Raw genomic sequence first — 27,407 nt, forward strand, 5'->3', positions numbered from 1 at the left:
CAACAACAAGCAAATGAAAATGTTTATTTTTCATTATTTCTAAGACAACAATCTTCTATTCCTGAAATGTCACAGTACATAGACATAAAGGACAAAGATACTGACTTTTAGAGACCCAGGATCCAGAGAGAAGGGAAACACAGAGAAGAAGGGCCCAGAGTCTAGATTTGGTCCCTTAGGTCATACTATCATGCCTCAGCCAGACCCTCAAGAAGTGTGTTTTACTGATATATCATGTATCTGTCAAGCAAAATAAGCTAGTCACACAACTGTATCCTGACCCCATGTATTTTTGTTCGAGGAATACGACTGTTACAAGGTGGAGAATTTCAACCTCATGCCCCACGACACAGAATGGGGAGCTTACCGTTAAAAGTCCTTTTTGTAAACCAGTCTCATCACCAGGCAGTGATCACATGGATCAAATGTGACGCTGTTTCTCCAATCCTGTTGACCTTCATGCTAGGAATTAGGTTTATCTTCAGGAGTGAAGTATTTTTTACAAACATGGATAACTGTGAATGTTGTCTGAGGGAGGTGGAATGCTTGCTGCTCTTTCATTTTTACTCTTGCAGAGTCTTGCTATCATGCCACTCTAATTTCTTTATTTACGCGATGCTTGTACTCCTCTCTGGGGCCATATATACATTTTGCTGGATGAAAATGAGTAGATTGAGAGACAGGGTGGAAGTCTTGCCAACGAAATTGACTGCCTCATTCCTAACAGCAAGGCCTCCCTCTGTTCCATTTAATCCTGGCCTGCCTGCATGATATTATTGGTCATCAGGGGTGGGATTCTTCCATAGGACATTGACCCTGGACGCTTCTGAGAACATTTATGACCCATTTTCCAGAAGAGTCCACAGAGTCCATTACGAAAACCAGGGCGCTCTGAAAAGCCAGGAGCAAAGCCCTTAAAGGCAAGCATTCCTCACACAAGGTGACAGGGGAATCTAAGGAAAACGACTGGTCCTGAGTTTCCTAGGCTAGGAGCTATCAGTTAAGTCTACCCCTGCTCTCAGAAGTTTGTTTCTCCCCTCACTTTCAGCCCCGATGATTGGCAATTAAGCAATTAGCGATGGAGGCTGGCTCTGCGAAGTACCCAATCAGGTGAGCCTAGGGGGCGGGCACTTCCTGTGTCATGGCGCTGCAGTGAGCTCTTTTGAGTTCATTGCTGAGAGACCCCAGTTGTCTAGACCGCCCTTTCTATTTTAATTTGTTTTTGTCTTTTTCAACTGCCTTCTCTAATTTGTCCTGGCTGCAGCGTGCACACGAAGGATCCCGGGAGACCCTCAAGCCACGCAATGGTAATGCTGTGGGACGGGCGCTGGGGGTGGAATGGGATGGGGGTGCGTTCCGGATGGAAGTGTCAGAAAGAGCCGTGACAGCCTGCAGCCTCCCTGCTGAACTCCGACACGGGGTCTTCCTCGTCTTTGGGGCTGCGTGTTCTTGTGTAACGTGTTCTCTGCTCAGGCAGGGAGAGTTCTGAGTCTCCAGCATAAGGCAGTACACTGTGACAGTTCAGCTTGTTTATTTATCAGTTTTTTTTAAACGGGGCTTGCTATGTAGTTCAGGCTGGTTTGAACTCGTTATGTTACCAAACTGGCCTTGAACTCGCAGTACTCTTGCTGCCTCAGCCTTCCAACTGCTGTGATGACAGGCGTGCGCTGCCACAAGCGACCCTGCCTTCTTGTTCTGTCCTAAACACCGCTGTGTCTCCACCACTCTGCAGTGTGTCGCAGCTTTGGGAAGACAGGAGTTTCATACTCAGCAGTGAAGAAATCATCACTATAATATTTTACGTGAGACCTCTGTTTGCAGTGGTGATTATTGCGTGAACAGAGCTCGTGGTCTAACAACGTTCTGGAATGATGTGAACAAAAAGAAAAAGATGTTAGGAGAGACTTTATTGGAAATAAGTAGGAAGCTCCTTGATTTTCGAAATTTTCTTGAGTGGCCCTATCTCTAGATAGCCATGCTATCTAGAGATATCTGAGGATAAGTATAGCATTATAAATATATTTTCAGTTGTTTAGTGGGCACCTGTCACACATGCCTCCCTGGATTTAAAGCAACAGGTCTAAACTCGGGCGATGTAACTCATCATGCACTGTGAAAAGAAACAGGTTTTAGGGAAACACTGGTTATTTTGCATTTTTAGTTCCTGGAAACTCAGGAGCTTAGTAAGGCATGGCTGCAACTCCTTTTAGTAGAGGATCTGCATTCCTTGTTAGGCAGCAAGTTTTGCTGGTTCAACTTTCTATTCTCATTTTAAGACTTTGCAAAATGGCTAATTTCCCAGTTGTATCTCAGGGCCTTCTCTTGTTAAATGCCTTATTTATATGTTAATAAAACAATTTTTTACACGTATACTATTTCAATGGAACTTTCCATAGAGTTTAGCATAAAAGAAAGATGTTAATCTCCTTCCAAGGGAATGGCAAGTGTTTCTGCTAAGAAGAACTTCTGGAAGGGGCTATGCCTTAAACTCACACTGAGAAATGCTTTGAACTGAGTCATCTACAGGAATGTGAAGTTGTTACCTTGTATGATGGGAAAGGGAAAGGGGAATCATCTCTGAAACAATTGCTTCATAGTCTGAGGGCTGTTTCTAGACACTTTTAAAAATTGAAAAATCAAGTGAGATATTTATATAAAAGAAGTACTTGGTCAGGTGTGACCTGTGCCTGTGATTCCATCACTTGGGAAGCTGAGATATGAGGATGTTTGAGTTCCAGGCCAGCCTGGGCTACAGAGTGACTTCAAGGCCACTGAGCTGAGTAGTGAAACCTTGTCTCAAACACACACACATACACACACACAATTACTGAAGTAGGGATAAATACACATAGTTTAATCTGTTGGGACTTTAATTAATAGAATGAAAGTTTTTGAATAGGCAAGAGCAAATGAATGTGAAAAGAATTGGGAGAGTGGGAAATTGGAAAGGTGGCAAAAATGATCAGCTTTACAACTTTAAGTTTCCAGAAGTCAGATTATTCTCAGTGTGATAATAAATGAAGGATTTTCTGCTAGATTTTCTGTTCTAAGATAGGTCAAAGGTCAGAGGCCTACAAAAGGACAGTTTAGAAACAGGTAAATATTTCTCCGTGGCTACTGATCAACCCAGCTAATCATTTTTGAGGCAGAATTAGAAATTAGGAAATTAGGGTAGACAGGGCTGAGTATTTAGCTCAGTGGTATAAGTGTCTGTCTGGCAAGCACAAGGTCGTGAATTCTCTCCCCAGTAGCGAAAACAAACAAACAAACAAACAAAAAGGGTGGTGGTAGACATCATCACTGATGTAGAATGAGAAGGGGTTCTTTTGGACAGAAAAACTTGCAATATGTGTTTGAGCTTTTTCATTGTACAGAGTGAACACAACAATTTTACCCTGAGATATATCCCCAGAAGTTCTTCACCTTTTCCTTCTCTATTTTTTTTTTTTTTTTGTTTAACTTTTTGAGTCCAGATCTTATTAAGTTGCCAAGGTTTGCAAGACATTTTAATAGTTTACACCTCCTTTCCTGTTGGGAGCACAGACATGTGTCACCTTGCTAGTTTGAGGCTGATGTTCTTAAATCACCATGATTTAGCCTAGATCTCAGTAAACATCAGTAGGCTTGGTAGTGCACAACTTTAATTCCAGCTGCTTGGGAAACTTAGACAAGAGTATGAACTCACCAAGCTGAATAAGTGACCAAGACTATTTTTCTAAATGGAATGTTTTGGGGGTGTGCCTCAACTCTAAACTGGTATAATGTGTGAGAAACCCGAGTGAATCTCCAGTGATGCAGGGCAAATGAAAAATATTTAGTGCCAATCTTACTTTTAATTTTGCTGTATACTCACTGATCAAACCTAGTGGCACATACTGTAGTACTCCCTCTTGGTGGTGGATAGCAGTAATGAGTCCTGCTTAATCAGAAACAGAAGTGTACTCTGTGAAATAACACGCATGAGATATATAGTGTTTTATTATCAATATTGCTTTCTGTTACATAAAATTCCCCAAATGATCATCAAGACAGGTTTAAAAGATCCAAGGTTTAACACTGATGTTTGCTTATATTCTATACCTTTCAGTATATTTTATTTTCAGTTGCCTTTAGGTTGATAAAAATATTTTCCCTTTGTAAATCAAGTAGCATCAGTAAAGGCATCTTCAAACTTTGTATAGTGTACAGTTGAGCATGGCATTCATCAGGCTGTTTCTTGTTTTGAATGTTCATTAATCATTTATCTTGAGCAACCAAATTAGGGAAACAGTATAATTGGAAAGGGGGAAATATGCTTTGCTTTTTTTTTTTTTTTCCATTTTATAAAGAGCTGCCCCACTTGGGGTTGCATTCTTTGGATTATATCACCAGGACAACGCAATAGGATGGAAATTTTCAATGAAAGTTATAGGGCTGAGTAGTTAAAATACAAGACACAAAGCACATGCAAGGTTGAAGGGAAAGCATTTCCATTTCCACTTTTAATTTATGCTGATTATACGCACTCTTTTTACTGTTCTAAACTTTATCATATGCCTTCCAACACTGGAATTATTCCTCCTGCATGCCGTTTAAGTTCCAACCCTGTGTCTGTAGTCTACTGTCCTACACTTAGAAAAAATGCAGTTCTCATGTGCAGGACATATTGTGCGCTAGATTCATAATGCTTCATAATGACCTCATGAGCTCTACTTGTATTTGAATTGATACTCTTGGTGAATCACCCAATAGAGAAATGTAATAAACATTCTCATTTCACACTGCTAAAATGGGACAAAAGACACACCTGTGCCCTCAGATACAGAACTTGGTTCCTGTAGTGTTCTGTTCACTCCACAGGGACACTGTGGCTGCTTTACTTATCATATGTCCTCATTGACCATTGCTTATTGCTGGTCAGGAAGAATGAATTCTGGTGCACTCACCAAGGTCACTGTGTGCAAAGAGCTATGTGTTCATGGGCTGGCTAGGAAGCCTCCAGAGCTTAGAAGACAAGAAATTCCAATTTGAAAACCAAATATTTTTAATATATTCAGTTGGAATTTGTGTAATATTACAGTGTCAACTCTTTCAGAGGTAATTTAATCTTTTGGATAATGTGCTCTTCTGAACATCTAAGTAATCTTGTAGATAATCCTTATGGACTCATTTGATTCTATAGCTGCAAGTGTCATTGATACTTGATAAAGTTCCCATCAGTTGACATACATATTGTGAAAAATTTAGCAGGTGTATGCAGCAGTGAGGTTAAGTACAACTTCATGGCCAAATGTCTCATTGGATATGGTTTGTCCTAGCTGCTTAAAATGCGCACTCTGAGGGACACAGGTTTGGAGGCAGACCCAGAAATTTATAGTGGGGTAGTGTGTTTGGCCTGAACTCTGGTGAATTGCCAAATTTCACACACAAGGAGAGATGAATAGCACTGATTTTACTTATAGCATTTCCAACCAATGTGTACTGCAATTTCTTTCTGTGCCTACTGAAACAAGTGTATCAGGTTTGGAGACAGGAATAAATCTCTAATAATTCCATTGAATTCTGACATCTGAAGTTACATTCTGAGATCATAATTGTGCTTGTACAGTTCCCATAGAACTTGTTTAGATCTTAGACTACTCAAATTTGTGTTCCTGTATCACCTGCTTTTACCCAGCATGGCCAAAGAGACATTCTCACAATCTTCCCTCTTGTTTTTTTATTCGAATTGCTGGAATGAATCATAGAACTCAGTGTTTTTGCTTTTTTGAATGTATAGTTGAAGAACAGTTTAGATCTCAGTTTTTCTGTCTGGAAATCTCCAAATATTTGTGGCTATCAGGATTAAGCAACTTGAAAGTTTTGGTTAGAACATTGTTTAAGGGTTTTTGAAGAAGGCTTTGTTTATTACAAATTTAATGAACTCTTTGTGTTTAAGTTATTGTCAGTTCTCTTTTTTCCCCTTACACAGATCAAGTGAAATGATCTGAATAGTTACACACTAAAGTAGTTTTAACATTTCACCTTTTAAACATTTCTTTGTCTTTGTGCATGTCAGTTTTACTATCCTTTGAGCATATTATTAGGATATAAAACAGGATTTTCTCTAGAGAGATCTCAAGCATCTTAGAAGTTTATAGGTTACAGTCTCTAGGCTATGATCCAGTAATTTAATATTTGTATGTTTTTCTACCTTCTGTCACTTGACAGATCATACAGAAAAGTCACTAGTATTGACCTAAATCATCACCATATGTCCTGTTACACAGCTTCACCTGGGTGGCTTAAATTTAAAAATGCAATTATTCCGCAGGAGCATGTGACATTAGGGCAATGCCACTTTTTGAAAAGTAGAGGTGATTCTAAAGTGCTGTTTTTGAAAGACATGATTAAAGGGGGTGGACTAGTGTGCAGGAGTCAAGTTACAGTTTTTTAAAAAGGTAAACAAAACTTGTTAAGATCCTAGGCAGAGCATCTTGTGACACAATTCAACTAGAATGGTGAGGGGATCACCCATGCATAGGAAAAAATGGATAATTCATACTTGATTATGTGATCTGTATATTTTGTCATTTGAAAGCAACTTTTCTGGCATTTTTGTTTGCTTTTTTTTTGAAATTCCAATATGAGGGAGGATTGAATCCAGGGCTTCATGCGTGCACTGTCCTATTGTGCTGCCATCCCAGTTCTGTTTTCTAATATCTCACAATATGTTTTCCTTCATGTGTGAACTCAGAAGTAAGGCAGTGTCACCTCTTCCTTATAGATTTGAATTGAGAATCTTTGTGTCATTCAATTTAGGAATGTTTTCTTAATATAGGTGAATATCCTGGACTTAGAAACAGGAACTTAAGCCTGGTGACTAGAAAGAGGTTCATTTGGAAAAGCAAATGTATGGCAGTGTACTTCTTGTCACATCATGGGCCGCAGACCATCCTTGTACCCTCTATGCACAAAACAGCTCTAGAAGGACAGCTGTTTGTAACAGACTGCAGAGTGATGGGAAGAAGGTGTCAAATAGTTTGAAGTTGATGCAGATAGTTTGCATCGTGTGCAGATAGTTTGAAGGTTTTTGCCTTACTGATATCCTTGTCATCTGTCAAGGCAGTCAGGCTGATCATCAAGATGACGTGTTATAGGACCGGATAGTTTTTGTGAAACTACTGGATAGAGGAGAGAGGCTTTCAAACTGAGTTCGGGAAGTTCTACTACAAAGTTTACTGTGACCCTGCCTCATTGTAAGGAGCCGATTTGAGAGTGGTGCTGCTTTTCAGCAATCATTGTGGTCCTCATGAGGAACGTGCCCAGTATTCAGAATTCAGGTTTTTGTGATATTGGATGAAGTAGGTTGCCTGTCTGAGACAGTAAAAGTGTTTCCTTTTCGTTCATCTTGATTCATTTTGGACAATACTGGTAATGTAAAATATAATTTTGTTATTTATTAGATATTATAATTTCTTTTTCATGTGTTTTTATAATTTTTTCTGAAAATAAGTAAAGTAAGGAAAAAGGTATGGAAAAGACTGTACAGCAAAGTCAAGTACCTTGTTTATATTTCTATCCTCTGACAACTTTAAACCTTTCCTTCTCTTCTGTTTTGTCCTACCCTTGCCTGCAGTCTAGTTCTTCTTTGGGTACAGGGTTTTCATCATGTGACTTAGAGTCTGGATGTACAGGACTGTATTTGTGGACAGATTTGCAGAAACAACACTCAGGAAGAGCCTATTGAGTTCAGTAAGAAAGCAGCAGCAGCTCTAGACATGTAGGTGCCAATTCTGCTTCAATGACACTGAACTTCATTCTGGATGAAATCTGTATTTAGGCAGGAAGCCTGTGTTTGGAAGCATTTTGGTGAGAGGCTGTCATTGGATTCCTTTCAGTGAGGTAGTGTGCATTTTCTAATGTCTTTTTCAGCTGAGAGGGTGGGAAATGGAGCGGCAATACATCAGAAATAAAGGCTGGCTCTCTCTAAACTGTCCAGTCAGGCACACTGGACATCCAGAATGAGGACTTTTCCTCTGTTAGGAACCCAAGTCAAAGCTCCCAGTGTGCTACTGAAAGGCAGCTTGGCTGGCTCACACTGCGTGGCTCTCTGAGATTCACTGACTGCTGGTTCCATGGGCAGGGCTTTGAGAACTCCTGGGAGTGGTGATGGTGACCCTAGGAGTGGAGTATGTGGTGGAGGCATAAGTTCAGTTGGATATAGACAGAAGGAGCTTTCGAGGAATTAGACCAAATCACATCAACTGTGAAGCCTTATTCCTGTACATCAGCTGCTGCCTTATGCTCTGGTTCTTTTCTGGGTCTGAGGGTGAGGCTGAGAAACCACCAGGTCCTCGCATCCTGTGCTGTGCATGTGAGGTGGCAGAAGCATGCCCATGGCCCTGTCATGGACAGCTGAGCGCTAACTGGGTCACTTCTCATGAGAGTGTACACTGAAAACTGGACAGTATTTGTGGATCTGTTGACTCATGTGTGGTATTTGAGTTTGAATGACACTGTGTGTCATGTGTCCCTTGTCTCTTCTTCCCACAGGAAACCTTGTGCTGTGGTTTATGTCTAAAATACCGCCTACATACAGTTTTGTTTGGATCGTGGTTGGATTATATCGACTTCACAGCTTTTGGTTTAGTCCTTTGATAAGTGCACTGAATGTGCTCTAAGATGATGAGACCTGGCTGGAAGGATTTCTTTTGGGACACATGGTGAGAAAGTATGTTCTTGTCCCCAGCCCCTGCCATTTTTTTCTACTTAACTGTGGTACGTTCAGTAGATTTTCCACTGCGATACTCCTTAAGCATTATTTTGTCTTAGTTTGAATATTTGAGCCAATATATGGCATAAGTTCAGTTGGATATAGACAATATATATGCTCTCTTAAGTTGTATCTAGTGTTTTGTCCCTGTGACAGGATAAGAAAGCTTGCAATGATGAGTTGGACAAAAGTTTAGGATACAGACCCTCTCACAAGCTGTCTTCCCAATCCTGGACTTCATTGTAATAACAATTAATTCCTCAATTTCCAATTATGTTCACACATTACCAAATTAGAGAATGTTTATAAATAAAGAGGGTGGATCTGGAGAAATGTTTAAGGTTCCTGGTGCTGAGACTACATGGTAGAGCACTTCCCAAGTAGCCTTAAACTCCAGTGTTACATTTCTAACAATGCAGTCAATCAATTAATTCATCACACTTTCACCATAGAGTTTAGAAAGCCAGGAATAAGGGAGGGAAAGTACCAGTTCAGGAATGGAAGATTTCTCCACAGCACAACTTTTAGAGCTGGGTGCATGGCTAAGCACAAGTGAGAATGTCTTTGAAGATGAGCAGTGACCTGGTCATGTGATTTGGGTATGACTGGAAGGACAGACAGGCACCGTCTCTCACATTGTTCCTGTAGTTTTTGAAAAATGTGCAGACATGTTTTTTTTTTTTTTTTTACTCAAAGGAAGATTGAAGCAGGAATATGTATAAAAGCAATAATACAGTAGACTAAAAACTCAAATGAAAGTGTGCAAGCATTGGAATTTTAAGCATAAAAGGTTTTGTTTGTGTTTATGTACAGAGGAGAAAATAGAAGTATGTAGAATGCAGGTAGAGGGCATAACAAACGATGGTTGCAAAATTAGATCTTAAAAAAATTTTCTTTTTTTTTTTTTTTTGTCTTTTTGAGACAGGGTTTCACTGTGCAGTTCAGGCTGGCCTTCAGCTCATGTTGTAGCCCAGGCTGGTCTCAAACTTGCCACAATCTGCCTGCTCCAACCTTCCAACTACTGGGATTACAGAGTGTGCCACCATGCCCAGCAGTTTTTTCCCTTGATGTCAGAAAGTTTCTATGCAGACATTCAAGATGTTGTACACTGGCTCTGGTAGACAGTCAGTTAGAGAATATAAGCTTAATGTAGACTGAAATTGAGAAAAACTTTACATTAATAAACTTTATGTTATCCCCTAAGTTTACCTGATTATTTTTTAGGCAAAATTGGAGACCCAAATGTTGTGTCCTTGTTTTTGGTTAAAATTGGGTGACACAGTTTTCTAAGTGTGATGGAAAGGGTACTTTTTCAACATAGAATAGTTTACATAGCTTGTGAATGTGTGTGTGTACACTGAACACAGAAGCTCTGCTTTGTGGTCTAGTAGCCATTTTTATAATTGTTATTAGATTTTTAATTCAGGAACAACAGAGTTTCACTATTTTTGGCTAGTCTAGGTCTTAAAATATATCTGGTGATTTTTGCCTCAGTCACCCAGACTGGTATTATTACAGATGAGATTGGGCATGTTCAGGATGGTATGGACATAGACTGGTGTTATTACAGATATATGAAGCCCAACTGGGGTAGATTTTTTTTTTTTTTTTGAAAACAGTAAAATAAAATTTCATAACAATATAACAGGACAATAACAGGTAGTACACTAAGTATTGTCATCTTTCAACTAGATGATCAGAGTACAATATATGGGCATAAAAAATTCTCCAAATGATATTGGCATAAAACTTTCTTTTCAGTAAATTAAGAGGAACAGTTAGTATAACTATATTTTTTCCTTTCTTTCTCTCTCATTTTGCCCATCCTAATTCCTTTTTCCTCATGAACAATTTCTTCACTTCTCAGAATAGCTATTGTAGGTTTCCCATCCTATTTATGTTTTCGGTTTCTTATAGGAAGGAGACAGTAATACCATGTTTACACAGGTGAGTCTGTTTTATTTCACTTATGAGTATGCTCTCCAGTTGCAACCGTTTACAAATATAAGTCTCAAGTTTATACTTCATTATGACTGAGTAGTATACCATTGTATAAAAAGACCACTTTTTTATATGCATTCCTCAGTTGATAGGCATTTGTATTGTTTCCAAGATTTAGCTGTTACAAATTTTGCTGCTATACACATTTATCCACATATATCCCTATGATATGATGTGTTTAATTCTTCCAGGAAGATACTCAGTACAAGAATAAGTTGGGTTGAGTGGGACGTCTAATCCTAGTTTTTTCAGGAATTTCCATACTGATTTTCACAGTGGTTGCAACAGTTTACACTCCCACTAATACTTTTATTAGCCATTAGTGTTTTTTCAACTCATTGCAGATGCCCATTTTTTGGATTGGGTATTTTAATTGTGGGATCTGATTTTTTTTTTTTTTTTTTTACTCTTTATGTGTTCTAGATGTAAATTCTTTGTGTGGCTAAATTTTTTCCCGCTCTGTAGGTTGTATTTTCACTCTGCCAGTGATTTCTTTTGTTGTGGAATAGCTTTCAGTAAGTTGAGATCCTATTTGTTGATTCTTTGTAGTACTTCCTGTGTGGGCTTGGTTTTGTTCATGAAGTCTTTGCCTACACCTATATCTTCAAGATTTCTACCTACTTTCTGTTCTAGTAGATTTAGGGTTTCTATTTCAATATTTAGAGCTTTGATCTATTTTTACTTTAGTGCATGGGATCAGACATGGATTTAGTTTGATTTTGACCCATGGAAAATGCTGTTTATATTAAAGAGGCTGTTTTCCTGCCAGTGAACATGTTTGGCCCTTTTGTCCACGATATGATGGCGGAGTGTGTTTGGAGTTCAGTCTACATCTTCTGATCTGTTCCACTCCTCGGGTTTGTTTTGTTTTGTTTTGTCTGTTTGTTTGCCAGTTCAATGCTGATTGTATCACAGTGGCTTTGTACTATAATTTCATGTCAGGGATTGCGATGCACCCTGTCTTTTGTTTCCCAGTTATATGTTTGCTCTTGTAGGTCTCTTCTGGTTCTAAATAAATTTTATTAATGTTTTCTCTAGTTCTGTGATGTCTGAAAATAGTATTTTGATTGAGATTGCATGAAATCTTTATAACAATTTTGGTGGAATGACCACTTTCATTGTATTCATATTTCCCTTCCTTTGTCAGATTGATTCATAAATGCTTCATTTTTTTTGGATGCTATTTTGAAGGATTGTTTCCCTAATTTCTCTTAGTAAATTTGTTATTTACTAAGAAATGGTATTAATTTTTTATTGTATCTAGCTCCATTACTAAATTGGGTTATTAAATATACAAATCTTATGGTGAAATTTTGGGGGTCTTCTAGGTAGAGTATAATGTCTTCTGCAAATAATTTAACTTCTTGCTTTCCTATTCTTTTTTTTTTTTTTTTTTTTTTTTTTTGTACTGGGGATCAAACTCAGGATTGTGCCACATGCAAGGCAAACACTTATGCCACAGAGCTAAATCCCCAGCTGCTTTCCTATTCTTAATCCTTTTACTTCTTTCTCTTTTCTACATGCTCCCACTAATGTTTCCAGAACTATACCGAATATGATTGGTGATAGTGAACTGAATAGTAGTTGGAATACTGAATATTCTTGTCTTGTTCCTGATTTTAGAGTGAAAGCTTTAAGGTTTTGACCATTTAGCATGATGTTGGCTTTTGGTGTGTCACAGGTGATTTTTATCAGATTTAGATAAAGACCATCTGCTCCAGTTTTCTGCAGTATTTTTACCATGAATGGGTGTTAGACTTTGTCAGATGCTTTTTCTGCATCTGTTGAGATGATCATGTGATTTTTTTCCTTTGCTCTGTTTATATGTTATATTACATTAATTGATTTGCATTTCTAACCAACCTTGCATCCCTGGAATGAATTCTAAGTGGTCATGGTGTATAATCTTGTGGATTTCCTGCATTCTGTTTGCCAGTATCTTGTTGAGGATTTTTGCATCAGAGATCATTAGGGAGATAGGCCTGTAGTTCTCATTTTTTGATGAATCTTCCTCTGGTTTTGAAATCCTGGTAATATTTGCTTCTAGTAATGAGTTGGGAGTATTGCTTTGCTTTTCATTTCATTGAACAGTTTTTGGAGTGAGGACTGTAGATCTTCTCTAAATTTTTTTAGAATTCTGCTTTGTATATATCTATTAGGTCCTGGGGTTTTCTTTGTTGTTAGGTTTTTTTAAATTATGTTTTCAATTTCATTAACTAATATTGGGTTACTTAGAATTTTTATGTCCTCTTGATTTGGTACTTCATATGTATATAAATCTCTTATTTGGTTTTTGCTTTCCATTTTATTAGAATAAAACATCAGATTAAGTATTGATGATCATCAGGATTTCTGCAGGATTTGTTGTGATTTTACCCTGTTTATTCTAATTGCATTATTTTGAGGTTTCCCCTTTTCTGATACAGTTGATTAAGGGTTTATCAATTTTATTTATAATCTCAATTCATTGATTCTTTGTATTGTTTTCCTAATCTCAGTTGCATTAATTTATACTCTGATTTTTATGAGTCCTTCCCTACTGAGTTTTGGGCTTGAGTTGTTCTTTTTCTAGAAGTTTAAGATTCAACATTAGGTTGTCTATTTGAGCTCATTCTGTCTTCCTGGTATGGGTCTTCATCACTATAAATTTTTCTCTTAGGACTTTCATTGTGTCACATAAGTTGAGATATGTTGTATTGGCATTATTGTTTAATTGTAGATTCTCTTTAATTCAGCTTTGATTGTATCTGTGATCCATTTGTTGTTTAGTAGAGTGTTATTTAATTTCCATGTCTTTTGTGGTTTCTTTTGCTCTTGATTTCCATTTTCATTGCACTATAATCCTATAATATGTGCGTGATAATTTCAATTCCTTTTCATTTACTTACACAGTTCTAAGGGTTAGTATGTGGTCTATTTTGGAGAAAGTCGGGGTAAATATTTTAATACTCATACCAATATACCAAAGCCACTGTGCTTGCATAAGGTAAAAAATCATCAATTCGCTTCATATCAAAAAAGTTATAATTTGTATCTATTGAAAATAGAACAATTCTGAGAAATATCCTTGGAATCTTCCAGATATAGATATATGGATGTGAATTTGTGATTAGTTGTCTATGCCACATAATTTAGTTTTGAAAATTTGTTCTTGGTGATTCTAGAGTGGAGATCTATGATTATTGTAATTTCTTGAACAGAGGAAGCATTAACCCTTTATTGTGAGCCCCTTCACAAAATATCTTAATTTTTCATAATAGGGTGACTCACCCTATTATGTTAGAATGTTACCCTTTGATAACTTCAGGGTGATAGCTCATGGTAAATACAGCAGCATGTGCTTCAGTCTGCAATATACTCTTGAAGCATTTTAATTGTGCTTAGTTCTGCATTTGTCAGGGTTGGGGAAACTCTTGGTGCTGTGTTAAATTTTGGGCCCATCATTTTCGTTAAGAAATTGCTCATAGGGGCTGGGGATTTAGCTCAATGGCTTAAGCACTTCCCTGGTAAGCACAAGGCTGGGAGTTTGAGCCCTGCTACCATAAAAGAAACAAAGAAAAAGAAAGAAAGAAGTTGCTCATGGTTCAGCACATAACATGCATAGTAGTTTAGAAGAGAATTTTGTGAAAGGCATAGTTAAGTCTTCAGTATGTTGTGAGTGTTGGCCTTTATTGACAATACTCCACATAGAAATGATATTGAAAGGGGAGACCTACTTTGAAAATCAATCGGGAAGCAAGCATTATCCTGAATTCAATTCCAGAAAAGGACCCAACTGAACAAAAGACTGGAAGTCAGTCTCTTTGAAGAGCTTTGATGTCAAAATCTTCAAGAACATCTGGCAAACAGAATACAGGAAATCATCATAAAATATGACCCATTAGGGCCCTTTCCAGGGATGCAGGAAAGGTGAAACATACATAATTAATAAATATGTTATAGCACATAAAAAGCAAGGGCAAGGGCTAGGAGTTTAGCTCAGCTGCACAAGTGGCTACCTGGCATTTGCAAAGTCATGATTTCAATACCTGCCTATTTCCTTTCTTGATCTCTCCGTAAAAAAATTAAAAACACCACACCACCATGATAAATATACACTCATATTTATACAGGCATAGCTTGCAATAGGTAAAACTTGAAAACAGCCCAAAAGTTTATCCACTATTGAATGGATAAAAAAAGATGTGATAGTTTTTTGAACAATGGCAAACTACTCTGCCATAGAGGAGGATAATTTGAGAAACTATTTGCTAAATGTTTATACCTAGAAAACACACTGTCAAGTGAAACAAAGTGGACACACAAATATAAATATCACTTGGTTTCTGTGATGTGAAAATGCAAAAGGAATGAAATGTGTATATTTTGTGTAATGTTCAATTAATGTTTTTCCAAAAAAAACTTCAGTTTTCAAAATGTTGATTATATGCCACTTAAGAAAGAATGTCTCAATTATATGAGAAGTCTGATGTCAAAAGAGGTGTAATCTGTTGTCTGTCGCAACCCTTCATTCGATACTTTTCTGCCTGCTTTTTTCTGGAAATTGTGATTTGGAGGCTACTTCTATGAGCTTCACTTTGGAAATAGTCCACGATATAATTTCAGTAACCCTCCCAGTCAACCAGTGCTTCCTAATTTGCTTTTATTGTAGCACAGAGAAACAGTGTAGATATGGAATTTTTATTTGAAGGAGTTCAAGTTCTCAGGGTATGAGTGTGAACCTTCTTTCAGGAAAAATATATGTGATTCTTTAGGAGGCAATGAGCTTGGAGGATGTAACCGTGAACTTCACCAAGGAGGAGTGGGCTCTGCTGAATCCATCCCAGAAGAAGCTCTACAGAGATGTGATGTGGGAAACATTTAAGAATATAAACGCTATAGGTAAGGAAGACATCATTTTCTCATATTACAGTTAGAGATAATTTGTTCTTGCTGATGGGTACAGATTCATTAAATAGAATAAAAATTATTTTGAATAGTATATTAGTCTTGTTAACATTATACCATGAATCTAACTGCTGCTTCTAATTTTTATATAATGATATGGTGACTGTTTGTGTTTCTATGGCTACAATCCAGGAAGGACTTGGGACAGCCAGCAAATGGAAAAAGGATTCAGAAATTATTCAAGAAAGCTGAGGTAATTGGCATTCATAAGGAAAAGCAGTGCTTCTCAACAGTGCCTGTGATCAGAAATATTACAAGGAATCTTTATAAATAAGGTCATGTTTAAATTTACTTAATATCATATATTTTACTGATATGCATACAGGTTGATGTTGTATAACCTGATAATTGAATAGAAAGATATTCCATATCAGGAAACTAAGTCAGTAGTGACATGCAACAAGAAACATTACCTCATACATTGGAATGAAGATGTTCTTTCATGATCAACATCATGAAAACGTATGAAGTTGCCTTTAGTTTTTATATATAGACACATAAAAAAGAATAAATATTAAGTTCATCAGGAACTCATATATATATTAGATATGGGTTATATAAACAATTGCTAATCTGGAAGCAATATTCAAAATGCATATGAATGCTGATGTTTTAATAAATGTTGGAAGCATCCTCCAGAGGGTTGTGTTCCTTCATGTTTTAAAGTTCTTACAAACACCCTTACCATGTATAATGTCTTAGTTATACATTTATACTTATGCTCAAAGCAGGGTCTACATGGGTATTCACAGAAGATAACTGTGATAATTCACAATATGTAAACTCTGGTAAGAATCTAGGTGTCTGTCACTGTGTTCTTCGGAAGTGAGGAGGTGGCATAGTCTCAACATTGTTTTGCCTTCTTATACTCTAAGCACTCTGGTAAGCTGAACCGGCAGGGTGACTTCATGAAGTTCACGCTGATATCACATGAGTGATCAATGGAAATTTCTCTCAAAATCATAAGTGAAAAAGCTAAAAATGTACTTTATTGCTCAGACTCTTAATTTATTTATCAGCACAAAAAGCAACACTCTGCCTCACAATGTTAAATGCAGTAAGTCAGACACACAATGAATTATCATGTGTTTTCTATTACATAAGATTCTAAACTATAAAATAGGGAGTAAAATTAAGAAGAGATAGAAGGATAGAGGGCTGTGATAAGGCTTCAAAAATGAGCACTTTGTTATATACATAAGAATAAATGACTTAAATGAAACTTGATCTTACTTATTACAAAACCAGTTTAAAATTCCCAGCAAATATCGTCCTTTGGGAAGTGTATGTTGTGCAGTCATCCTCCAGCCAAATATTTCTGAAAATTTCTTAGAAGGCAGTGAGCCAGAATTTGTGCTGCTAAATTATTGATATGGAGATACTTTTATCGTGATTAATATTTTATTTCTGTACAGAAATGAAGAGGTAGCAATGTGGTATCAATGTAAAACTTGCAATCAACATAAAAACGTATACCTTTGGCCTTCAAATGTTAATGCAGACAAGACAAAATCTGCTTTAAATCCAGCCGAAAGTTTTGTTTGTGGAGAGCCCCTGATTGTGCATTTATCACTGAATATGCCCATCTTACCTCACCCTGGAGGAAAGCCACGTGAGTATTTGGGATTTGATGACAAACTGAGTAAATATAATGAACATAGAAAACCCTGCAGTGATTTCCAGTGCTTTCAGAAGCATGCAAGGACAAAGAATGGAGAGAAACCCTATCAACATGAGCAGTGCATGAAATCCTACTCTGAATTTAGTGAAAGAGCTCACTCTGAAGAGAAGATAGTTGTTGATCAGGAAAATGAGAAAGCCTCCAGCACCCGCACTGGTCCTCAGATCACTGAAAGAATTCACTCTGGGAAGAGACCATATGAATGCAAGCAATATGAAAAAACCTGCCACACTCAAAATTGTGAAGTTCTTGAAAGAATTCACATGGAAAACAAACCTTATGTGTGCAAGCAATGTGGGAAGACATTCACTACCCACAAATCTTGTCAAGTACATGAAAGAAATCACATGGGAATGAAACCTTATGTGTGCAAGCAATGTGGAAAAGCATTTACCACAAAGAGTTATTCCAAAATACATGAAAGAATTCACACAGGACTGAAACCTTACTTGTGCAAGCACTGTGGAAAGGCATTCAGTACACATAATAATTGTCAAAAACACAAAAGACTTCACAGTGGGGTGAAACCCTATGTGTGCAAACAATGTGGGAAAGCATTCACTACTCAGAATGATTGTCAAGTACATGGAAGAACTCACACTGGGGAAAAACCTTATGGTTGCAAGCAATGTGGGAAAGCATTCACTACACACCACTCTTGTCAAAGACATGAACGCAGTCACACTGGAGTGAAACCTTATGTGTGCAACCAGTGTGGAAAAGCATTCACTACAAAGACTTATTCCAAAATACATGAAAACATTCACACTGGCCAGAAACTGTATGTGTGCAAGCAATGTGGAAAGACGTTCACTACACAGAGTCATTGTCAAAGACATGAAAGAAACCACACTGGGGAAAAACCTCATGGTTGTAAACAATGTGGGAAGGCATTCAGTACATTCAATGATTGTCAAAGACATGAAAGAACTCACACTGGAGAGAAACCTTATGTGTGCAGACAGTGTGGGAAGGCATTCACTACACCCAGTAAAAGGCAAAGACATGAAAGAACTCATACTGGGGAGAAACCTTATGTTTGCAAACTGTGTGGGAAGGCATTCACGACAAACCAATATTGTCAAGTGCATGAAAGAACTCACACTGCTGAGAAACATTATATATGCAGGAAATGTGGAAAAGCATTCACTACACACAATGATTGTCAAAGACATAAAAGCACTCACACTGTGGAAAAACCTTTTATGTGCCAGCAATGTGGAAAAGCATTCCATACAAAGTCTTACTGTAAAATACATGAAAGAATTCACAATGGGGAGAAACCTTATATGTGCAAGCATTGTGGAAAAGCATTCACTATTAGGAATGGATACAGAAGACATCAAAGAATTCACACAGGGGAAAAGCCTTATGTATGCACGCAATGTGGGAAAGCATTCACTCAACGGAGTAGTTGTAAAAGACATGAAAGTACTCACACGGGGGAGAAACCTTATGTGTGCAAGCAATGTGGGAAGACATTCACTACACATCAGTCTTGTCAAAAACATGAAAGAACTCATACCGGGGAGAAACCTTACGTGTGCAAGCAATGCGGGAAGGCATTCACTCAAAGGAGTAGCTGTAAAAGACATGAAAGTAGTCACACTGGGGTGAAACCTTATCTGTGCAAACTATGTGGAAAGACATTTACTACACACCAATCTTGTCAAATACATGAAAGAACTCACACAGACAAAAGACCATATGCATATGAGCCATTGGGCAAAAGATTTGCTAGTAATTCCTCATTTTGTATACATAGAACTCACCCTGAGGAGGAGCCCTATGTAAATCAACAATGTGGAGAAAGAATTCAGTGAACACATTTTTTATCAACTACGTGAAAGAATTCACTGGAGAGTGACCCTATATATGTAAGCCTATTTGGAAAAAAGGGTGAAAATTCCTCCTGTAATGGAGACTTGTACACATTGAAATGTAAAATTTGATGTCAGTATTTCTTCATGGACTTTTAAGAAAATACACTCCCATTCTTCTAGAATGTGTTTTGTGTTTTTTAGAAAAGTCACTTAAAAACTGAACTTCGTAGTCTTTCCTAGAAACAATATTGACATAACATATTTTTGAGACTGATGATATAGCTAATATGGTGAGGTATAGTCTGATAAAAAATAAATTTTAATACTTTTTAACTGGGATTTCCTACTAGCCTTAATTTAAATGTCTTGTGTATGATTCATATTCTATATACAAAAAGATAGCTTTAGTTTGGTGATATATTTGTAAATGTATACATATTTAGAGACATGTATTTTTAAAAGTTCATATTTTGGGGGCTGGGGATTTAGCTCAGCAGCATAAGCGCCTGCCTTGCAAGCATGTGGTTGTGAGTTCAATCTCTGGTACTGGTAAAAATACAAAAAAAAAAGTTCATATTTTTCCACACAGCTTGTGGATCACCAAATGTATTTTTTATGTCCTAACTAGATACCTGTTTATATCCCAACATAATTATATAAGACACATCAGTTCACCTATTTTGTTTCCTGTTGGTATCAGTATCATGATTTACAGAAAATGTTTTCTTACAATCAACATTTTATATTTCATGCTTATATTGTTATAACTTGAATTTGGTGATTATTTTACCACAATTTATACAGCAGATGATACTGCTATGTGTTTCTGCTTGAAACACATCAGATGAACTATACCCTGTGTAATAAAGTTATCTTGAACTGTAATAGTTTATCAGTTATCACTTACTAGAGAAGCAGTTTTAATGTGAGATATTCCATTATATAAGAATGTCTTGCAGTGTCAGTACACACGCTCAGATGTGGATATAAACAGTCTGTCTGTGCACTGGATATCCAAACAATCCAGTTCCAGTCCTGGAACCCACAATTGTGCTCCCTTGAATCTGTGTCAGAAACTGAAGTGTCTGTGCCATAAGACTAAATGGTCTGTCCTATAGGCTGAAAAGCCAGTGCTGGAAGCCAGGAGATGGCTTCCAGTGTGAGAGTGAACACCGGAATTCCTCCACAAATGCACATGGGAAGCCTTTCTTTGTTTTTTTTTTTTTTTTTATGACATTCTGTCAACAAATCTTAGGTCTTCCCCGTCCATAATTTGCTGGGCAAATTTAGTTGGCCGTATAGTACTCAACTTGAAACAAACCGTGAACTGACACTGTTATGGGAGAACTGACACTGATACGAGAAAACATTTCAAATCATTGGTCATTTGAGAAATGTGGAATGAAAACAACACTGAGATCCCATTTGATTCCAGAAAGAATGGCTGTCATCAAGAAATAAACCAATATGAAATGCTGGAGGGGCTGTGGGGATAAAAAAGGAACCCTTCTGTACTGTTTTGGGAGTATTGATTAGTGTAACCACTGTGGAAATTTGTATGATTTTCTTCTAAAAAGTAGAATTAGAGGTCCCTGTCAACTCACCTATTCCCCATCTGTGTGTCTTCCTGGAAAAATTAAAAACATCATACCATAGTCATATATGTGCACATATGTTTATCACAGCATAATTTGTAATAGCCAGATCTTTTTTTTTTAATCACTACCAGGGATTGAACTCAAGACTGCCTGCTTGCAAGTCAGGTGCTTATGCCGTTGAGCTAAATCCCCAGCCCCAATAGCCAGATCTTGAAAACAACTCAATTGCCCATCAACCAAAGAATGGATAAATTATGGTGTTTTCATGCTATGAAGTACTTTCTACTTAGCCATAATCAAGGATAAACTTGAGACTTTATAGCTAAGTGGATTCAAGTTGAGATTATACCCATAAATGAAATAAATGTGACTCAATGTTTAAACATCATATTAACTCACTGAGGTGAGAAATTGAAACTGTAAATAAGGGCCAAAATTTACAATAGATATTGTGAAGTGGGAAGTTGTTCCATAGAAAAGAGGAAGTAAGATGTGGGAATGGGGAAAGGAAGGGTAAAAGGAAAAAAAAATACAAGACAGTTACACTACTAGTTTTTCTTCTTGTAAAAGACTTCTACTATTGTCATTTAGGGAGTATTTTATGCCCATGTCTTATACTCTGAGTATGTGCTTTGAAATATCAATGTGCAGTGCATCGTTATTCTCCTTTTATTTGTGAATGAAGTTGTTTAATTTTTCCCATAAAATGATAAAAAAATATTTAAAAAGGAAACAGCACTGACATCCTCAATGACTTATGAGCGTAAAAAAGCTCCTTAGTAGTTATTTACCTTTGAATATTTACTTCATAGGACCTCAAAATTAAAGGTGGTGCACCTTACTTTTACATCTTGACTATTTGTTGACTTTCCCTTCATGACATCTCCTATTGTGTTATTTTTCTTTTTCTAAAATCTCAATGCAGCACTTTGTTCAATATTGTATCTTTGAAGAACTTAAGTTTGAAGTATGTATATAATATTCAGACATTTTCAGTGCTTATAAAACAGAACTGATACCTATTCCAAATATAGTTAAGTTATAAAATATTGCAAATTTAGGTCTTCCTTGAAATCTGAATTACAAATATTTTCTGGGTTATAACAGAGAAAAAGTAAAAATTACAGAAAAATGTTAACTTTAGAAATCTGTTATTTTTTTCCATGCTGAAAACATTACCAGAAATCATTCCTAATAAGCATGTACTTTACCAGTGAGATATTTTTCTAGACCTCTCTATGTTTTAGATGCAAAATAGTTATTATATTAGCACTCCAGGTCTCTTTCTGATCACCTGTGATCCAATCACACAGGAGAGAGAGACAAGAGGGTCAGTATAAATTCAAACCCAGTCTGGGCTACAGAATGTGTTCAATGACATACTTACCTGCATATCAAGGCCCTGTTTCTAAAACACAGGAATAGTTTTTCCATCAGTCATAAAAAGTTCACTGGGCATGATGGCACAGGCCTATACTCCCAGCATTTGGGAGGCTGAGGCAGGAGATCGTTGCAGGTTCAAGACCAGCCTGAACTGTGTAGTGAAACCCTGCCTCAAAAAAATAAAAAGTTTCTAAATCTATGTAATTTAGTGTCAAATGTTAGTGGTTTTATTTTTTGTCTTCCATTTAAATGTTTTTTGTTTTTCTTTGTGTTTTTTTGTTTTTGAGACAGGCTCTTGCTGTGCAGTGCAGGGTACCCTTGAAAATGCTCGGTCCAGGTGGGATTGAAACTCACATCGATCTTGGCTCTAGAGTGCTGGGATTGCAGGCAGGAGTCACTGCACCTGGCTGTCACTCAATCTTGTGATGAAGGTTTGGTCCTCAGCATGCTGCACTACTTGAAGACACAGGAAATTTTATGGTGCGCAATCAGTGGAAAGCATATGTCATTAGCTGTGTATCCTCTTAGGGGACAACAGAGAACAGTCCTAAACTAATAGGGCTGTAGAAACTGGACACAAAGCTCTGACATGCTGTCCATGTTTTTAATAAATTCATCTCAGACATTCATCACAGCAATGTGTAGCCAACAGAAATGTTTTCTATATGCATATTAATCCTTTCTCTCGGAAATGTCTTTCAAATTATTTTTTCCTCTTCAGATTGATTTATCAATATTTTGTTCTTCATTTAAATCCAAATTTTACTTGATACTGTCCTTCAAATTTTACAGTATTTTTATCCTATAATTCTATACATATTTATTTTGCATTTCTCAATAGGCATATTAAAAGATCACTGGTTTTTTTAAGGTTAATGACATTCTGTTTTGCCAAATTTCTTCATCAATTATATGATTTTTTGGTGGAATCATTTTCTGCATCAGCGAATATATCATCTGGAGACCAGGAAAATTTAATTTGTTCTTTTTTTTTTAATTCATTTTCACTGCATGATTCAGGCTGGCTTTAACTGTGTAGCTCAGCGCAGCAATCCCTCTGCCTCAGTCTCACAAGGCTGAGATATTTGCCACTCTGTCTGACTTTGACTTGTTCTCAATTTGTGTATTTTTTTCTTTTTCTTTATATCTGCCTAGGATTTTGAAGACTTAAGTTTAATACAGGACATGACAGTGGAAATGTTTATATTTTTTATCTCAAAATTTAAACATTTTGTATTCATCAGGATGTTATTTGTGTACTTGTCATATATCACTATCTCAGTCTCTACTTATCTGTGTGTTCATTCTTTATTTCAGGATATACTAGTCTTTATCAAATTTCTTTAGATTTTTAAAACTCCAGTTTTTAATTCTTTAAGAATGCCTTTTCTAGGAGCTCTAACGGATATAACAGCAAGTGTGTTTGGGGGTGTTAAATAGCTGACTTTATCAATGTTTTTGGAACATTGAACACAGCTGTTTGCAGTCTCCCTGTTTGAATGTCCACCTTGTGTTCTTTGATACTGTGATTTGAGGAACTATTTTCAAGAAAATAGTGTGTAATCTACTAGCAGGTAATTTCTTACTGTTATGGTTTTTTGTTTTGTTTTGTTTTGTTTTGTTTTGTAGTTCTGTATTGCGTGTACCCTTACGCCGCTTTGGTTTGTTTTGTGTTTTTCTCTTTTTCCTCTTAAATTAAAAAAAAAAAAAAAAAAAGAATGCCTTTTCTGTCTGCATGGGGATCTGGAGGAGACTACTCAGCAGGAGGTGCATGCCCTCCTGTGAACCCACAGATGCGCAGCCTGGAAAACCAGAAGAGCATCTCCCACCCTGTAAGCAGCTGGCTGATCCTGAGGACTGGGTGAAATGAACACAGCTGATATTAAAAGGACAGCTCGATTCTTATGTTGTTTGGTTGACTTTGCAGGCCTGGGGCTGGTGGTCTGGGCGTTGTCTAGTTAGAGGATGTTAATGTACCTTGTGACACTGGGGGGAATTTCCCTCCGCTTTGTTTTTGAAATCCAATGTTTTGTTTCATTTTACTATTTTGTTGTTCTTTCTGGTAACCTAAGCAAATATTGTGAAGATAACAATATGCAGTGTAACAACCATTGCTAAATTACTGTCATCTTATTTTGAAAACCTATATAGCTACTGTTTATTTGTTGTTGTTCCTGTCATTTTGCTTTTGTTGGTTTTAAAGTTTGTTTGCATCTTGATTTTTCTGTTTTTTCTTTCTTTTATTTAAAATTAAAAAATGTACAGTAGTTATTGTGAATTGGGAAGAAACTTAAAAAGAAAAGACAAATTGATAGAGGAAAGAAAGAATAGGTAAAAGGAAAAATATATATTATATACAAAATAATTAAGGTAGTTATATAGCTAGCTTCTGTTTATTCCTTGAAAAGAATATTTTGTGCTAATATTGTTTAGACATTATGCTAATATCCTGTACTCTGCATAACTATAAGGTACCAATACACAATGTATCAAGTGTTATAACTGTCTTACTACCTAGTTTTGAAACTGGTTTTCATTGTTATTTGTTTTTCTGTTTAAAATAAAATTTAAAAGATTGTGTTTTCAAAGTCTATTGAGATAATTGCATATTGTTTATTTCCTTCTTTCCATGTCATGCATCATGTTTATTGACTTAACTACGTTGAACACTTCTGTTTGATTGATTGATTCAGCTTAATTGTGCCCAACTTTGTCAGGTTGAATGTTGCTTTAAATCACCTGTGATACTACATGATGTGATTTTTGTTGAGGATTTTGATGTTGATATTTCCTAAGATGTTGGATTGATATTTTTGTGGTATCAGTGTCTAGTTTGGGGATTGCAGTGATGCTGGTTGAATAGAATCTGCCATACCAATTCAGCTTTGCTTCATGATAAACATTTGAGAAGATATGTTTACCCTCATTAAAATGTTGAACACTATATATAAATACAAAATCATAAATAAGACTCATTAGATGTATTCAATGTTTTTGGATTAATTTTATTGGTAAATTTTATGTACACATAATGTTGCCCTCCACCATATGGAATTTGTACCTGTAGATCTTGACTCATCTTTCTTCCTATTTCCTTTCTCTTGCTTCATTTTTTCCTTTCCAAATTACAAAATCATTGTTTCCATTTTTCCTTTGATTCTGTCTTTTCTTCTATTATGCCCTCCTCCTCCCTAGTTCCCTTCCTCATTTGGACATTTTTTTTCCTATTTTACAATATGTAACCTTCATTTTATTATTTATTCCACTTTCAGTTTGTCACATCAGGGAAGCAATGATAGTTCAACACATGTGTCCACTTTATTTCACTCAAGTGTGGTCTCAAGGTGGGTCCTTAAGACATTACCTAGAGGTGGAACTCTCCTCTTCGCCTGCAAGCCGGGCTACTCCGGCTCCCTGTTGGTCTGGTAAGACCAGCAGAGGCAGGGAACACCGCCCTAGGCCGGCGAACTGTTTTCTCTGCCTGGGGTCCAGGATCCCCGTCTGTAGGATGTGTAAGTCCAGTGGAGGTGTGGAACTCTCCTCTTTGCCTGCAGGCCGGGCTCCTCTGGTTCCCTGTTGGTCCAGTAAGACCAGCAGAGACAGGGAACCCCACCCTAGGCTGGCAAACTGTTTTCTTTGCCTGGGGCCCAGGATTCGGCTTCCTGTCGAAATCAGCAAGTAAGGAGGGAGCAGGGACCTCTGTCCCAGCCTGGCTGACCTCTCTACTTCACTTGGAACAACTTGAAGTGCAAAAATATAGGAAAATGACAAAACGAAAGACCAAAATGCAGTCTCAAACATCCAGCCCATCCCAAGAAAGCCTAGGAGCCATGTGCATCGAAGAAAATATATGCCACATACCTGAAATAATAGTAACTGAAATAAAGAAGCAACTCTGGGAAGCCTTAAAGGAAATCAAACTAGAAATAATCTCTCAGGTAAAAGAAGGAATGATAAAAGAAATGAACGAGATGCTGAACATATCTAAAGAAGACACAGTTAAAAAAAAAAACTTGAGGAGATAAATAAAAAGATAGAATCCCTGGATGAACAATATAAGAAACAAACAATATATAAAGCAGATGCAAAGAGATATACAGGAAATCAAAAACTCCATCAAAAGTTGTAAAAACCACCTCAATGAATGTGAAGATAGAATTTCAGACCTTGAAGACAAGATTGCAGCCATTGAACAGGAAAGATCTTTTAAAAATAACAAGGAATCAGGAAATAACAATTCAACACCTGCAAGATGACGCAAAAAGGAACAACATAAGTTAATAGGGATAAATGAAAAACAAGGGAACAATATAAAGGATGTCAAGAGGATATCTAGAGAAGTAATTGCTGAAAATTTCCCAAACATGAGACTGGAAACCAATATTAGGATCAGTGAACCATATAGAACTCCAAATAGCCACAATCAAAATAAAACTACACCCAGACACATAGTAATGGCCATCCCAGAAATCGAACAAAAGAATTAAATATTAAAAGCTGTAAGAGAGAAAAGACATCATCTATAAAGGAAAACCTATCAGAATCAAAGCAGACTTCTCAGCACAAACAATAAAGTCAAGAAGATCATGGAGTGAAGTATTTCAGATCCTAAAGTAAAATGATTTCCAACCTAGGCTGATGTATCCTGCAAAACTGTCCTTCAAAATGGATGGAGAAATAAGATACTTCCATGACAAAGAACAGCTGAAAAACTACATGATCACCAAGCCAACCCTGCAAAGAATACTGAAATACAGCCTAGATGCATCTAGGAAAAAACCACTAAACAAAGCAGACAATTAAACAGAACCGAAAGACAAAGATGCAATAGCAGAAAGAAAACATGTCAACAATAAACCAATATATAACAGTTATAACCATTAATGTAAATGGTCTCAATGCACCAATTAAAAGAAACAGACTGGCAGAATGGATCAAGAAACAAAATCCAACCATAGGCTGTCTACAAGAAACCCATCTAACCCAAAAGGATACTCACAGATAAAAAGTCAAAGGATGTAAAACAATATTTCATGCCACAGGACCCGCAAAAAGCAGGTGTAGCCATTCTGTTTGCAGGCAATGTGAACTTCAAGCCAATAATGATCAGAAGGGATAAAGAAGGTCACTACATACTAGTTAGGGGAAAACTCCAAGAGGAAGAGATAACTATCTTAAATATACATGCACCAAATTCCAGAGCACCCAGTTATATAAAACAAGTACTAACAGAAATGAAA

General features: G+C 36.9%; 1 protein-coding gene across 3 annotated transcripts; it reads left to right on the forward strand.

The window, feature by feature from the left end:
* The first annotated feature begins 1,132 nt into the window (after positions 1 to 1,132).
* On the forward strand, positions 1,133 to 24,764 carry LOC100723628 (zinc finger protein 14-like). Of its 3 annotated transcripts, none has more exons than XM_063254158.1 (5): positions 1,133 to 1,307; positions 8,515 to 8,692; positions 15,490 to 15,616; positions 15,815 to 15,875; positions 17,098 to 24,764. In XM_063254158.1, exons 3-5 carry the CDS (start codon positions 15,496 to 15,498, stop codon positions 19,184 to 19,186), a joined length of 2,271 nt encoding a protein of 756 aa, XP_063110228.1. In that variant the 5' UTR covers positions 1,133 to 1,307; positions 8,515 to 8,692; positions 15,490 to 15,495; the 3' UTR covers positions 19,187 to 24,764. The 3 variants fall into 3 exon arrangements, with proteins under 3 accessions (XP_063110228.1, XP_023419568.1, XP_013004842.2); XM_023563800.2 differs by lacking the exon at positions 8,515 to 8,692 and having other exon boundaries at positions 17,098 to 17,294; positions 22,459 to 24,764; XM_013149388.3 differs by lacking the exon at positions 8,515 to 8,692.
* The last annotated feature ends 2,643 nt before the right edge of the window (positions 24,765 to 27,407 follow it).

Source organism: Cavia porcellus, unplaced genomic scaffold (genome assembly GCF_034190915.1).
Source record: "Cavia porcellus strain 051 isolate PalLab524CR breed Dunkin Hartley unplaced genomic scaffold, mCavPor4.1 scaffold_8, whole genome shotgun sequence".
NCBI lineage: Eukaryota > Metazoa > Chordata > Mammalia > Rodentia > Caviidae > Cavia > Cavia porcellus.

What these genes read in the sequence shown, in the direction of transcription:
- LOC100723628 (XM_013149388.3), top strand. An exon ending in TAAGAATATAAACGCTATAG is followed by an intron (nt 15,617 to 15,814) that starts GTAAGGAAGACA and finishes GCTACAATCCAG; the next exon opens with GAAGGACTTGGGACAGCCAG. An exon ending in AATTATTCAAGAAAGCTGAG is followed by an intron (nt 15,876 to 17,097) that starts GTAATTGGCATT and finishes ATTTCTGTACAG; the next exon opens with AAATGAAGAGGTAGCAATGT.